Source organism: Acanthochromis polyacanthus, chromosome 3 (assembly GCF_021347895.1).
Source record: "Acanthochromis polyacanthus isolate Apoly-LR-REF ecotype Palm Island chromosome 3, KAUST_Apoly_ChrSc, whole genome shotgun sequence".
In the NCBI taxonomy this organism is placed as follows: domain Eukaryota; kingdom Metazoa; phylum Chordata; class Actinopteri; family Pomacentridae; genus Acanthochromis; species Acanthochromis polyacanthus.
In genome coordinates, this window is record NC_067115.1 from 12090190 (window position 1) to 12102875 (window position 12686).

The 12686-nt window shown below is 39.6% G+C and overlaps 1 protein-coding gene across 2 annotated transcripts; it reads left to right on the forward strand.

The window, feature by feature from the left end:
• Positions 1–1454: 1454 nt before the first annotated feature.
• cpz (carboxypeptidase Z) lies at positions 1455–11856 on the forward strand. 2 transcript variants are annotated; one of them, XM_022211757.2, is made up of 13 exons: positions 1455–1766; positions 2269–2301; positions 3235–3286; positions 3465–3787; positions 3889–4104; positions 6199–6434; positions 7903–8064; positions 9928–10086; positions 10163–10298; positions 10399–10538; positions 10635–10734; positions 11393–11538; positions 11642–11856. In XM_022211757.2, the coding sequence occupies exons 1-13, from the start codon at positions 1673–1675 to the stop codon at positions 11843–11845; spliced, it is 2001 nt and encodes a 666-aa protein (XP_022067449.1). In that variant the 5' UTR covers positions 1455–1672; the 3' UTR covers positions 11846–11856. The 2 variants fall into 2 exon arrangements, with proteins under 2 accessions (XP_022067449.1, XP_051802076.1); XM_051946116.1 differs by having other exon boundaries at positions 6199–6395.
• Positions 11857–12686: the final 830 nt, after the last annotated feature.

Below are 12686 nucleotides of genomic sequence, written 5' to 3' on the forward strand. Positions count from 1 at the left end.
CACACACCGAGCCAGCTACATTTGTGTAAAACATCACTTAGATAGGTTTAAAACAGTTTATACAATCACTAAAAAGGATGTTTGGGCCCAAAAAAAGAAGAATTAATGCAACAGTTTGTAACAGCTTTTTTGAGTTCTGACAAATTCAAAAGAAATTCAGTTCAACAAACAAGACACACTGACAAAGGAGAAACAGCTTTTCCTTCACAAGAAAAGGTGTTTTTAATTATCAATCTCAGCCATCAGAAATTGTTAAGATAAGTTAAAGTAGTCAAGGCAACTTGAATTCCTGAAATTAAGGTGAAGAAAATTTGTTGTCAAATCAATTTATTTAAGTTACCTCAACTTAAAATTAGCTGTAAACAAACTAACAGCAAAAATTGGGTTCAAGTTACACGTAATATTAAATTGATGCAATTACCAACGATTTCATGTCAACCCAGCCCTTCAAAATAATTTGCAACTTAATGGTTTTTACTTAAACTCAGAAATTCAATTTCCAAAATTTTGTTACCTCAGTTTTAAATTAGTTTTGTTATGCTTCAACTAATGATTTGATAAAATTACCAAAATTATTACCGCATCAACCTAATCCCTCAGACAAGCTTGTAATTATATTCTCCTTCCAAGATAATTAAAAGCTTCTTGACCCTTCCCCTCACCTCACTTGTATAGATGCAGGAGGCCAAACAGTCTATGTGGAAGGATGATACTTCTCACTTGTGGGCTTCTTTCCTTTGCACCACTTTGTGTCACCGCTCTATTCAAATCAAATGTGGGGTATCTGGTGGCAGCTTCATTTCTTCTTTTACCCAGAATTGTATTAACAGGCCTCTAAAAAGAATAGAAGAAGCAACTGAAAATAATAATAATAATAATAATAATAACAACAACAATAATAACACCATTTAATATTTAAAGGGAAATGTATTGCAGTTTTTGTTTATTTCAGAATAAACCCTGTTAAATTGGTAGCAATCATGGAAATGGAGGCATCAGTTAAACTGTCACTCAAAAACTAGGATAGTCACATAATCTTACGTGTGGATGTGGAACTAACCAGTATTTTACATTGAAAAGAAACAGAAGCCAGTTGGATGTAGTGCTTTATGCATCAGATTTTTATTTCTTTAACTATTTCAGTGACACCCTCAGACTTCTTCTGGGATCCTCTGACCTTTGAGGAGGAAACTCTAAAAATATGTGTAAATCCACATAATACTCTTCTATTTTTAAGAATACAAAAGCGAGAAGACTGACGTTGGTGACAGACTAATGATGCAAAAAAGAAAAAAAATCTATTTTTGCATTTAATTGATGAACAGCTCTATTGCGTCAAAAAAAATCCCAACGTCTTTCATTCCCACCCCCACAAGCCACGTTTCTTCCTCGTGCCCCTACACACACACACACACACACACACACACACACACACACACACACACACACACACACACACACACACACACACAAAGTGAAATATGATCGGAGCAGCACTGAGCCATAATCCTGGCTCCGCACTCCGGGTCAGGGATGCTCCGCGCAGACAAAGGAAGGAGGTTTCCGTGTTCTGTGGGTGGTAATTATCATCAAGCCTAGAAGACTAAGGAACAGCAGCAGCTGAAACACACTCACACTGCCACATCACACACACAGCTCGCTGCACTACAACATGCGTTCAGGAGTTTCGCTGCTGTTCCTTTTCGTGGCGAGAAGTTGTTGGTGCGCCCCGCAGCAGACTTGTCATCCCGGAGACGAATTTTTAGGTAAGATCTCTCAGTTTGAACAGATGTGTGTACTGTGGCGCATGAACGCTAAGATACCATGCGTCGTTTACTCTTTTTTGGACATGGAAGTATGATTTAAAGTGAAAAATTTCAGTGCATACTGCCTAAGTTTCTTATCAGCTGAGCTCCATAGCCGTGCAACACGGATCCTAGTTTTAATATCCATTAATACCTCCCACTCATTTTAAATCTTCTCCTGAAATTTGCTGATTAGAGGTTATGTTTCATTTAACTTCAGATATTTCTCAGTCTCCCACAATTTCATGACTTAGTATCTGGATTTGAATTCTGCAGGAACCTGATAAATTTCATGATAATGCAAACTGAATATCATGCAACAGGGAAAAAAAGCACAGCAGTCCTGTTACAAACAGTGATCACAGTAAACAACAGTTGTTGCTCTGCCTTGTGTCATGCTTTTGAAAATGTCGCCTCCTAGCGTTGGATTTGTTTCCTCTAACGTTTGGCTTGTTTCTCTCAGGGAGATGCAGCAACAACGTCTATGAGGAGAAACGTATGTGGGGAATTCATTATCCTCATTTTTGCAACATGAAATACATGCAACAAATAGATTAGAGTTTATATTTCCAGGTATAAAAGGTATAAAACGGCTGCATCAGTAGAGTGAGTTAAATTTGCAGACTGTAAGCTCACCTCCAGGGCTGATAACCAAATAGTTTGAAATACCAACTGCTGCTGCAAGATGCAACAAGCCTCTTCTTCAGAAAGTCAAGCTCAGTCTGTAGCTACCAGAGGATTTATTGGGCCCTTAAAGTCACATACTGTCTGTGTGTCCGTAGTTTTCCAGCCAGATGATAGAAGATAGCATTTTTTTTTTGAGTGACTTCCAACCGAGAGGCAGTGAACAGTGTGAATGACAGGTTGCAAGTCAGCAAGAGGTCAGTGATGACACCACAGGCTCATTCCACGTGGAAGCTCTAAATTATGTAAGAGAGGAAGTCCAAAACCCATAAAACGTCTCATCAGATCCACATGCAGCATAGAGATAAGACATTATTCTTGTAACTACTTTTAAAGATGTGGCATAAAGATCTTTGAGCATAGACAGAAATAGGCTGTGAGGAATATTGAGCTGATGTCCAAAACTTCCTCTAGATTCAACCACAGAAGTTAAACAAAGAAAGACAGAAATATTAAAGGAGCCAGGGAATCCTTGGATTTGTTCTAGATAAGTCATGTTAATCTCCAGAGTTCATAACACTTATTTATAACAGCCATTTGAAGTTGTATTTTGCACAATTTTACAGGGTTTATATCCCTAATTTTTACATTTTTAAATGACACTGTAGAGTCTTAAAATCAAAATTTTAACTTGTAATGCCAGTCTTATTTTTCTACTGATAACCAATTTTTGCTTGAAATTTGTTATATTTTAAAGGTAACTTGACTAAATATATTAAACTTTGTCTCTTCTTTCTCCCATCAGCTAAGTGCACAGAGCTGAACCTGGGCTACTGCAATGATTTGGAATATTCTAGGTGGGTCATAATAGTGTTGAAATCAGTGCCAATCATAATCTTTGGCAAACAGCCTTTGTTCTGAGGCTTTTGTTTATATTGTTTTAAACCTGATTCATAAAAAAAACAAAATCTTGACAATGATTGTGGGGACGTGTGGATCCTCCTCTTTAAAACATTTTAAACATCGTATTTCCAGTACCATATTCCCCAACATCCTCGGCCACCGGAGTCGTGTGGATGCTGAGTCTGGAGCAGAATACCTCCTCCTCAGCGTCATCCACGGCCTGCTCAACGGGGAGTGCTCCCCTGAGATTCGTCTTGTAGGCTGCTCGGTTCTCGCTTCGCCCTGCAAGGACGACAAGATGATCAGACCGTGTCGCAGCACATGTGAGGCACTGAGGAAGGACTGTGCCCATGCCTTTGAAGCCATCCAAATGGCCTGGCCCTACTTCTTGGACTGTGATCGCTTCTTTGCCAGCGACCAAGAGGGCTGTTTCGATCCCCTAGCAGGGCTGAAAGGTAAAGGTCACGCTGCTGTGCTGTTCTGTTTGCACCGATACAAGCAAGGTTAACATTGCACTCTTCTGTCCTTCCCTAAATCCTTGGTGTCCCTCCTTCAGCCAGACAGGAACTTGCCATGTCCAGTCTGTCTCCTGAGGAGCCCAGCACCATCATCCAGTTCACCTACACCTCGAACGCTCAGATGTACAGTTTACTGAAGAGAACAGCAGCCAAGTGCTCCCATATCTCTCATGTGTACAGCATTGGACGCAGCACTGAGGGCAGAGATCTGCTGGTGATTGAGTTCACCAACAACCCAGGACAGCATGAGCTACGTGAGTAAAGACGTAAATACTAATTCTACATACTTCATCTCCATTTCCCATGTTCACCTACACACCACAAATACCCATCCAGTCCATAAATAGAATAGAATAGAATAGCCTTTATTGTCATTGTACCGGGTACAACGAGATTAGGATACCAGTTCCCACAGTGATAAACAGTTACAATTTAAAAAGAACAGTAATATATGTTCATAAATGTGCATAAATGCAGTAGCAGCATGAGTCTTTCAGGGTAAATGTGCATTATCTTATTTTTTTTGGCCACTTGTGGGCAGCAAAAGCAGCACAACATTGATATATCACAATATCACAATATCATGACATTGTGAAGTTTGCAGCAGGCAGTTACTTATTTATACATCCGGCTGATTCTAAATGAATTTCACTTGCTTATTACTTTGGTAATGAGCAGATTGCATACAAAGCTCTTATCAGAGTTTTGGAAACAATGCTAATGACAGCAGAGAGAGTGAACCAATACGGGAAAAAAAATGTTATAAGCCTGCACAGAGCTGTAGGTTTGCCCCTAATAAAGTATCTTTGTTTGATCTCATGCAGTTTTTTTTTCAAAGTTAAATATCTGTCTCGGAAGAAATGTACGTACTACCTACTTAAACCACTATTATTTATAGTAATTATAGAGACTCCCTCTAGTGAAAATCAAGGTTTTTACTTTGTTTCCATATTCACATGGTGTACTAGAAGACACATCATGAGCAAAATAAGTTGTTTAGTTTTTCACATTCTAGGAGAAACAACAATGTAGAATTGCATCAAAGTAATCTCAGGAGAGAAAATAGTAATTTTCTTGAAAAACGCTTGTGAATATGTAGCTTTTGTACACAGAGATGAGCTTCTAGGAATCGAATCAATGACTGGAGAGAGACTTTAAAGAATTCTGGAAGTGCAGGAGGCAGATCAGCCAAGAAACTCAGATGTTAGCATTCATTACCTGGAATATGCACAATACAGAACACAGCAGAAGCACTCACTTATCAAAGGGAAAACATCAATAATAATCATATTGCACATGTGAGTTTAAGGCTGGACTAATCTCTAGTGTTATATGAACAGAAGAACTAACGATTTGTGCAATGCAAAGTAACAAACCCTCAGAGATTTATCAGTTATTGTTCAGCTCACTGTTTTGATTTTATGACCCCCAACTTCATTGTTTTGACTCAGTCCAGAACAAATACCCTTCTGTCTAACTTAGAGGCAGTTAAATTACTGTAAGGTAATTGAATTTTGAATGATTTGACATTACAGTTACATGGCTGTACTGACTTCTGTTCTATGCTAAACTATCTGCTGATTGCTTTAGAAGATATGCTGTGACAGTTATGCCACAAGCCAGAAAATGTTGCTCAGTTATACATGAAACATCCATATGATGTGTTTGATAGAAACAAAATATTGCTGAATTGTATCTGCATTTAGCAAAAAAATATTTGGTTGGATTGGTTGACTCCACATTTCATGATTTGCATTCACTGAGAATGTTCACTGTATTTTTGTGAGCCCAACTCATCACATGCTGCAGTTTTTCTGGCAAAATTGAGGCCAGACAAGATGCCCTAATTAGAAGAAGTGTTCTTTCTCCTGAATGTTTGAAATTGATACTCAGGCAACCTCATGTCAGAAGTGAAAGTTCATGAAAACATGTGAAAAAGATAATTAAATTTATTCCACTATCTTCTCGGTCCTTCTCTCGCTCTCATAAGCTGTCTCATCGCTCTCATCAATCTTGTTTCCAGCTGTTTTTAGTCCTGATTTTGCATTACTTTCCCAACACGCAATGGCAGACAGAATTAATGCTGATGGACATAGCAGCAGTTAACAAGCCGTATAAATCCCTCAAAAATAGAAGAGGTACTAAAACAGGGTAAAAAAACACAATATATATTGGACTTAATGAAAGCTAAAGTTGGTCCATGTCTGCTGGATAGGCAAGTGTTCCATTCTTCACAATGACTTTTTAAAGGAAAATAATGCATTTCTGACTTGTTCCACTGCCCAAAGCAGTCAAAAAAATGAGAGAATGCAGCTTTAATCATGTTTGCTTCATTCCATGAACTGTAGTGGAGCCAGAGATCAAGTTGGTGGGCAACATGCACGGCAACGAGGTGCTGGGCCGCCAGCTGCTCATCTATCTGGCCCAGTACCTGTGTTCAGAGTACATTCTGGGAAACCAGAGAATTCAGACCATCATCAACACAACTCGCATCCACCTTCTGGCCTCCATGAACCCCGATGGCTATGAGCTGGCCGCCGCAGAGGTAGAGGATAGCAATGACCCGGAGCTCACCAACCACGAAGTAAATATTGTTAACAGAGGAAAAGACAAATTTGCCATTATCCGCTCACATTTCACTGCCTGTTCGGTTTGAGGTGCGGAGGTGGAACAATGAGGTTCTCTGCTATGGCTTGCTAATGGTGTGGACTGAAACATTATGTGCTATGAAATGGGATACCATGGAGTGACATTGTGACAATGCTGCAGTAGAGAAGTCTAAGAAAAGAGAATTGAAGGCTTCCACCTCCTACCTGTTGCTCAGTCTGTCTGTCCACATAATCTTTCTAGTCCTGGTTCTCCTACTACCAGACAAGTCATCAACCTGTCAGATCTCAGCGTAGCTAGAACTACACCGAAAATAACAAAAATGAGCATTTTTAATTTAAATTTGAGCCTTGAAAATTCTGACAGCAACTTTAGACTGAATATCTGGCAGTGGGAAAACTGGCTGAACTCTGCATGTTTCTACTTCAATTTACTGCCTTGCTTAGTAATTGTGGAAGTCTCTTAGCTGTGTTTGTCCTACTGTGCATTGTACAGGAGGATTTTTCAAACCAAATTCCTTAACAAACCAGATACAGCGAGAACTCTGCATTGGCATGTCTTGAGCATTATCCACAACCTTTGATAGAAATGTTGTGTACATTTATGAGTACCTTGTCATTGAGCATCTACCAAACTCTGCATGGATATTATGCCGTGGACTGATCACCTGCATGCTCAGATATATGTATTAGTCATTTTTACACAGGACTGCTATACATATGGGAAAGCTTACATTATGAGATCCATAATGTAAACTGTGATGATCGACATGACCATGTATATAATATACATTCTAAAATGTATGGGATAGCCTAATTTCTTCACTGTAATGGAGTGTTACACATGTACTGATCTAAATGACTGCATACAGTACATGGATGAAAACTTTATGAAAATTTCTAGTATGCTGCACATTTTATTAATATGTTCAAATGTAGAAATTGTTCTGCATATTCATATGCAGTATATTGCATGTATTACAGTAAATTGTCAGTTATAAAAGAATAAATTAAAACCTCAAACTGTCATATTTGTACTGTGTATGTAAACATATACAGAAATCTTTCTAATATGACAGGATAACAGTTTAAATTCCAACTATCCCTTTTTTAATTGTTTGGATAGAAACTTTGTGGACTGAATACCTTCTTCTCACCTCTAATTTAAAAAAATGATTTCAGCTTCAATTTGTTATCTTTTCTCATGACGGATATATGGTCTTGTCTTTGTGTTAACAATAGATTTAACAAAAGTAGTCTAACATATTCCTCCTTGAATCACTGACTAATCTTCACATAATTTGCTGAGTAGTTTTTTTCATGTAATCCCTGCTCCTGCTAATGTCTACATACCATCATCATCATCATCATCACCTTCAGTTACCATCGATCACAACAGCTTCACATTTTTTAATGCTTCTAGTTGTTTGAACACAAATGTTACAGGGTCACTTGTTGAATGGTTGGACCAATGGTCGGGGCAATGCCCAAAATATCGACCTGAACCGCAACTTTCCGGACCTCACCTCCGTGTTTTACCGGAACCGGCGTAGCAGGCACTACCGCATTGACCATATCCCAATCCCAGATGGCTACTGGTTTGGAAAGGTGGGAAGATTTTAGTTAATTTGGCTAACATTATGTGGACAATTACTGACACTCATGTCAAATTTTCATTTGTGGGTTTTGTCTGACTGGAAATAACAAAAAACAAGTGACAAAAGACAATAAGACTATGTTTGAGATGTCAATGGTAAAGACTATTTCTGGGTTTTTTTTTCTTTTTCATTCACAAAGATGCCATGTCAAGAATTATTCACACCCCTTGTCAGTGATCAGTGACAAAACCTTAATTTGATACCACAACAACAGTTCTTATAGTTGCTAACAGGCTTGTTGCATATCTTCACTTTGATTTTGTGACAATCTCCAGATCTTTGGCTTCCTTGCCATCACTCTGGTCTTCAGTTCGCTCCACATATTCTTGAAGGATTCACATCTTGCTCCAACAAGTTCATATTGTTTTTTTTAACCATTTCTTAACCACTTTGACTGTATGTTTTGGATCATTGTCTTGTTGGAAGGTCCAGTGCCGAGGTGCAAAGGCCAATGTTAATGCTGTCCTCTTCTCTCATGATGCTCTTGACTTTGACAAAGCTGCCTGGTTCATTGACTGAAGAACACCTACAAAGCATTACACTCCCACCGCTACTCTTGGGGTTGAATGTTTCTTTCTTTTCTCCAAACCGAAGCCACATCTCTGTGTCCAAACAACTCCATTATTGTCGTATCACAGACTTGATGACCTGAAGTTTTCTTCTTCTCAGGAGACCTTTTGCAAGGTTAGGAAAGCTTTTGTGAGCCTAAGAGGTGCAGTTCCCCTTGGTTGGCATCCATGGACACCAACCTTGTTCAGTGGCTGCTGGAGGGCCTGATTGAGATATTGGTGAAAGAGGTGGTCAGATTCCTCAGGATTGTCTTGATGGTGATTGGCGACGCAAATTTGGCTCTGTTAAGAACGCGTGGCTTTCTGGCCGCTCTGACGTACTCTTGTACTCCGTCTTGGTCCAAAAAATAACAAAAATAACACCAGTAGAGTCTATTCAAAAAGTAATAGTCCAAACTCACAATTATGAACGAATTCATCAATTTATTTACCTTCTGGAGTTCATCAAGTTTAATAAAGAGCAAAGTCTTTCCAACAAACAGTCTGTCATGCCACGCCACGATAAACCACAGTCAAAAACAATTCACCTCTTGATTTGCACCACACCTGTGACAATTAGTGTGGCCTAAATACACAGGTAACTCGTCACAGCACCACTTGCTGGTTACCAACTGAAATGGCTCCAACAGTGATCCTTAGGTTCGTCTTGACCTCGTACACTGGTCACATTTTGCTTCCTATTGAGCCCTTTGAATTTTTCCACAGCATGGAACTCCTTGTACATTTCAGTTATGCTTTGAACTGTGACCACTGGCGCTAGAAAGCACTTGGATATGACCTTATACCCTTATTTCATCTTCTGAGAATCCAGAACATGAAACTCTCTCTCTCAGTAATGGTTCCCAATAGCAAGCTCACCAAGCTTTTTGATTTCAGCAATTGACTACTAACTGATTGAAATACTTTTGCATCAGCTGTTCCTAATCTGCAGGCCCCAGAACAAGAGAAATGACCACAACTGTCTGTAATAGTGTAGAAGTTTGCATTTAAAAAAAATTGCAACAATTTCAAGGGATAATGAAAAAACAGCATGAAAAAAGTAGAAACAGTTGATATTTGCAGTCTCTGTCATTTTTTTATGTCATTTCCAGCCAGAAAAAAAAGTAATGTGTAAAAGAAGAATTTTGTAATAAATCCAAATTTGGCACAGGTCTGCATAATTTCCCACTTATCTGTATGTGTGCAGTAGATACTGTAGTCTTGTTCCCAAAACAATCCATCCAATCTAATCTTTTCACCTATAGGTGGCACCAGAGACCTATGCAGTGATGAAGTGGATCAGGTCACTGCCTTTCGTTCAGTCTGCCAGCCTCCACGGAGGGGAGCTGGTGGTCTCTTATCCCTTCGACTTCTCTAGACATCCACAGGAGGAGAGGATATTGTCTCCCACTCCAGATGAAAAGGTATGGAGACGGGATTTATACATAAACATGTACTTTGCGTACTATCCAACTAGACCAATAATCTTCCACTGTTTAGGTCTTCAAGCAGCTGGCTCGTATCTACGCTGATGCCCATGCCACCATGTCCAACAACGACACAGAGAGGTGTGGAGCCTCCTTTTATCGAACCAGAGGCATCATCAATGGGGCTCAGTGGTACAGTTTTGCTGGTGGTGAGACTCTTTTAAAACTAGATACCGTTTAATAGAACCGTTTAAACACTATTTTTTTCTCTCTCTTCACAATCCCTATGAATACATCTCCCCTTTGTAGGCATGTCAGATTTCAATTACTTACACACTAACTGTCTGGAGATCACAGTGGAGCTGGGCTGTGACAAATTTCCCTCAGAGGCTGAACTTTATCCAGAATGGAAGAGAAATAAGGAAGCTCTGCTCAGTTTTCTGGAGTCTGTAAGTGAAGAATGACAAATCTGTGGTCAAATGAAGGCATCTTAAATTTGATGAAAAATTAGAAAAGCTAAAAATGATGTCCCTTTCTCTGAACAGGTCCACCGAGGAATAAAGGGAGTAGTTAAGGATGTTGATGGAGTTGGTATTAAAGGTGCAACTATTTCCGTCAAGTGGATCAGGAAAGATATCACCACAGGTAAGTATGCAGATGGGTGACGGATTAAAGGAAAGCCCTGAAGCCTTAAATCCTGCAATGAGGGGATCTAGAGGTTCTGTTATGCTTTTGGGGGCATTTTGCTGCCATGGTTTCCATCTACTTATTCATTTTGAGGGAAGTGTCAATGCAAGTCAATGGAAACTTGTTCTGAATGACATTTCCCCTATCATGGAACATTTCCATCTGGATAGGAGTGGTGTCTTTTCAGGATGGCCACATCCATAAAGTATGAAGGGTCAAGGGATGGTTTGTTGAATATGGTATAGCTTTCACTGTCACCAGATCTCAACCCAGTTGAACATCTAAGGGGAGGGTTAGATGACTAGATGTTTCAGTCCCTTCTGTACCACCATCATCAAAACACCAAATAAAGGAATATCTTTAGGAAGAATGATCCTCCATCTCTCCAGTAGAGTTCAAAGACTTGGAGATTCAATGCCAAGGTTCTTTAAAGTTGTTGTGGTGGCACATAGTGGCCCAATTAGTCATTTTTGTGTAGCTTGTAAGCATATTTTGCAGAAATTTACCTTGCAAAGTAGATATATTGTTAATTTCTTCCTTTAACATGCTCCTCCTTTACTATTTTCCCAATATCTTCTGTTTCACCCCATTTTTCATTTCCCCCCGTTACCCTCAGCTGAAGATGGAGACTACTGGCGTCTGTTGAACCCTGGCACTTACATCCTGACAGCCACGGCCAAGGGTTATTCCAAGGTCAGCAAGAGGGTTCATCTGCCTAACAACATGAACAAAGCCGGTCGTGTAGACTTTGTCTTGAAGAAGGTTTGAATCTTCGTAAACCTACTGCACAGATGATGTTTTTAAATCTTCATTCCTACACATTCATCACTTCTGCTCTCCATTTTCACCCGAATCCTGCATCCAGGTTCCTGTGGAGCCCGATATTGACGACCACCTCTTCCCCACAGTTGACACATGGGATCGATTCGACCCCTACCACCAATTCGAGCGCTACGGCGAACCAGATGTGGCTGAGGAAGGGATAGAGCGGCAGGAGAAACCATGGTGGTGGAACTACTTCTCTCAGTCTGGCGTCTCGCCTCCACACTGGCTGCTGAGGAATGTGTAGACACGTTTAGGGGGGAGATAAACATCCCGATGTACCACTACACTGGTGATGGACGGTTCCACATCCAGTCCCACTGGTGCTCTCAGAGGCGTCTATGTAGCAAGAGCTGTGACACTGAAATCTTCAGTAACCAAATACATTTCAGTGCCTCCTGAAAAGGTGAATGAATCTTTTTCCCAACAGGACAACAAATCCATTTTCAATCAGTGAGAGAGATTTTGGGCTAATATTATTTCGGCTGCTGCATTTAACTTGTTTGAAGTAAACATTGGATCACTGGGTAAAAAATGAGATCTGGATTCCACAGCTGTTCACCTTGTAAACATGATCACTTTATGATCATTGATTTTACATGTGATGGCATCTGGGGCTATTTTTGTGATCACATTCCACAAATAAATTTCCTGTAAGATTTATCCACATTTTTCACATTATATATGGCGACTGTTAAAACTTTGAGGACCAGTACAGCGTCTGATATGGAGCACCACATTCAAGCTTGGATTAACAATAATGCTGTGCCATCTGTAAACAGGAGAAATTCTTGCTTTGTTTGTTTTTCACAAATAAAAACAATAAATGTAAATGTAAAAAAATGCTGGCATGGTTTTCTTTGTTTTCAAAAATGTTTTCTTAAACACTAACTGAGGAGAATGTTTTTTTCGAGGTTAAAACAGGCCCTACTGTTTGCTGTTGTTTACTCACTTTGAGAAACAGTTGTGGTCTTTGGTCACCAGAGGGCGCCCCAAAACAGGCAATGGAAACTTCATTAAAGTACTAGTGCGTTTAGTACTACAAGGCAAAGGCTGTTTGTTTTCTTTAATTATGAATTCAAGAAATT

Excerpts from the sequence above, each read along its gene's own strand:
- cpz (XM_022211757.2), top strand. The coding sequence starts at position 1,673 with ATGCGTTCAGGAGTTTCGCTGCTGTTCCTTTTCGTGGCGAGAAGTTGT. Across the intron at positions 8,065-9,927 it reads ATGGCTACTGGTTTGGAAAG|GTGGCACCAGAGACCTATGC; the intron begins GTGGGAAGATTT and ends TTTCACCTATAG. Across the intron at positions 10,087-10,162 it reads CTCCCACTCCAGATGAAAAG|GTCTTCAAGCAGCTGGCTCG; the intron begins GTATGGAGACGG and ends TCCACTGTTTAG.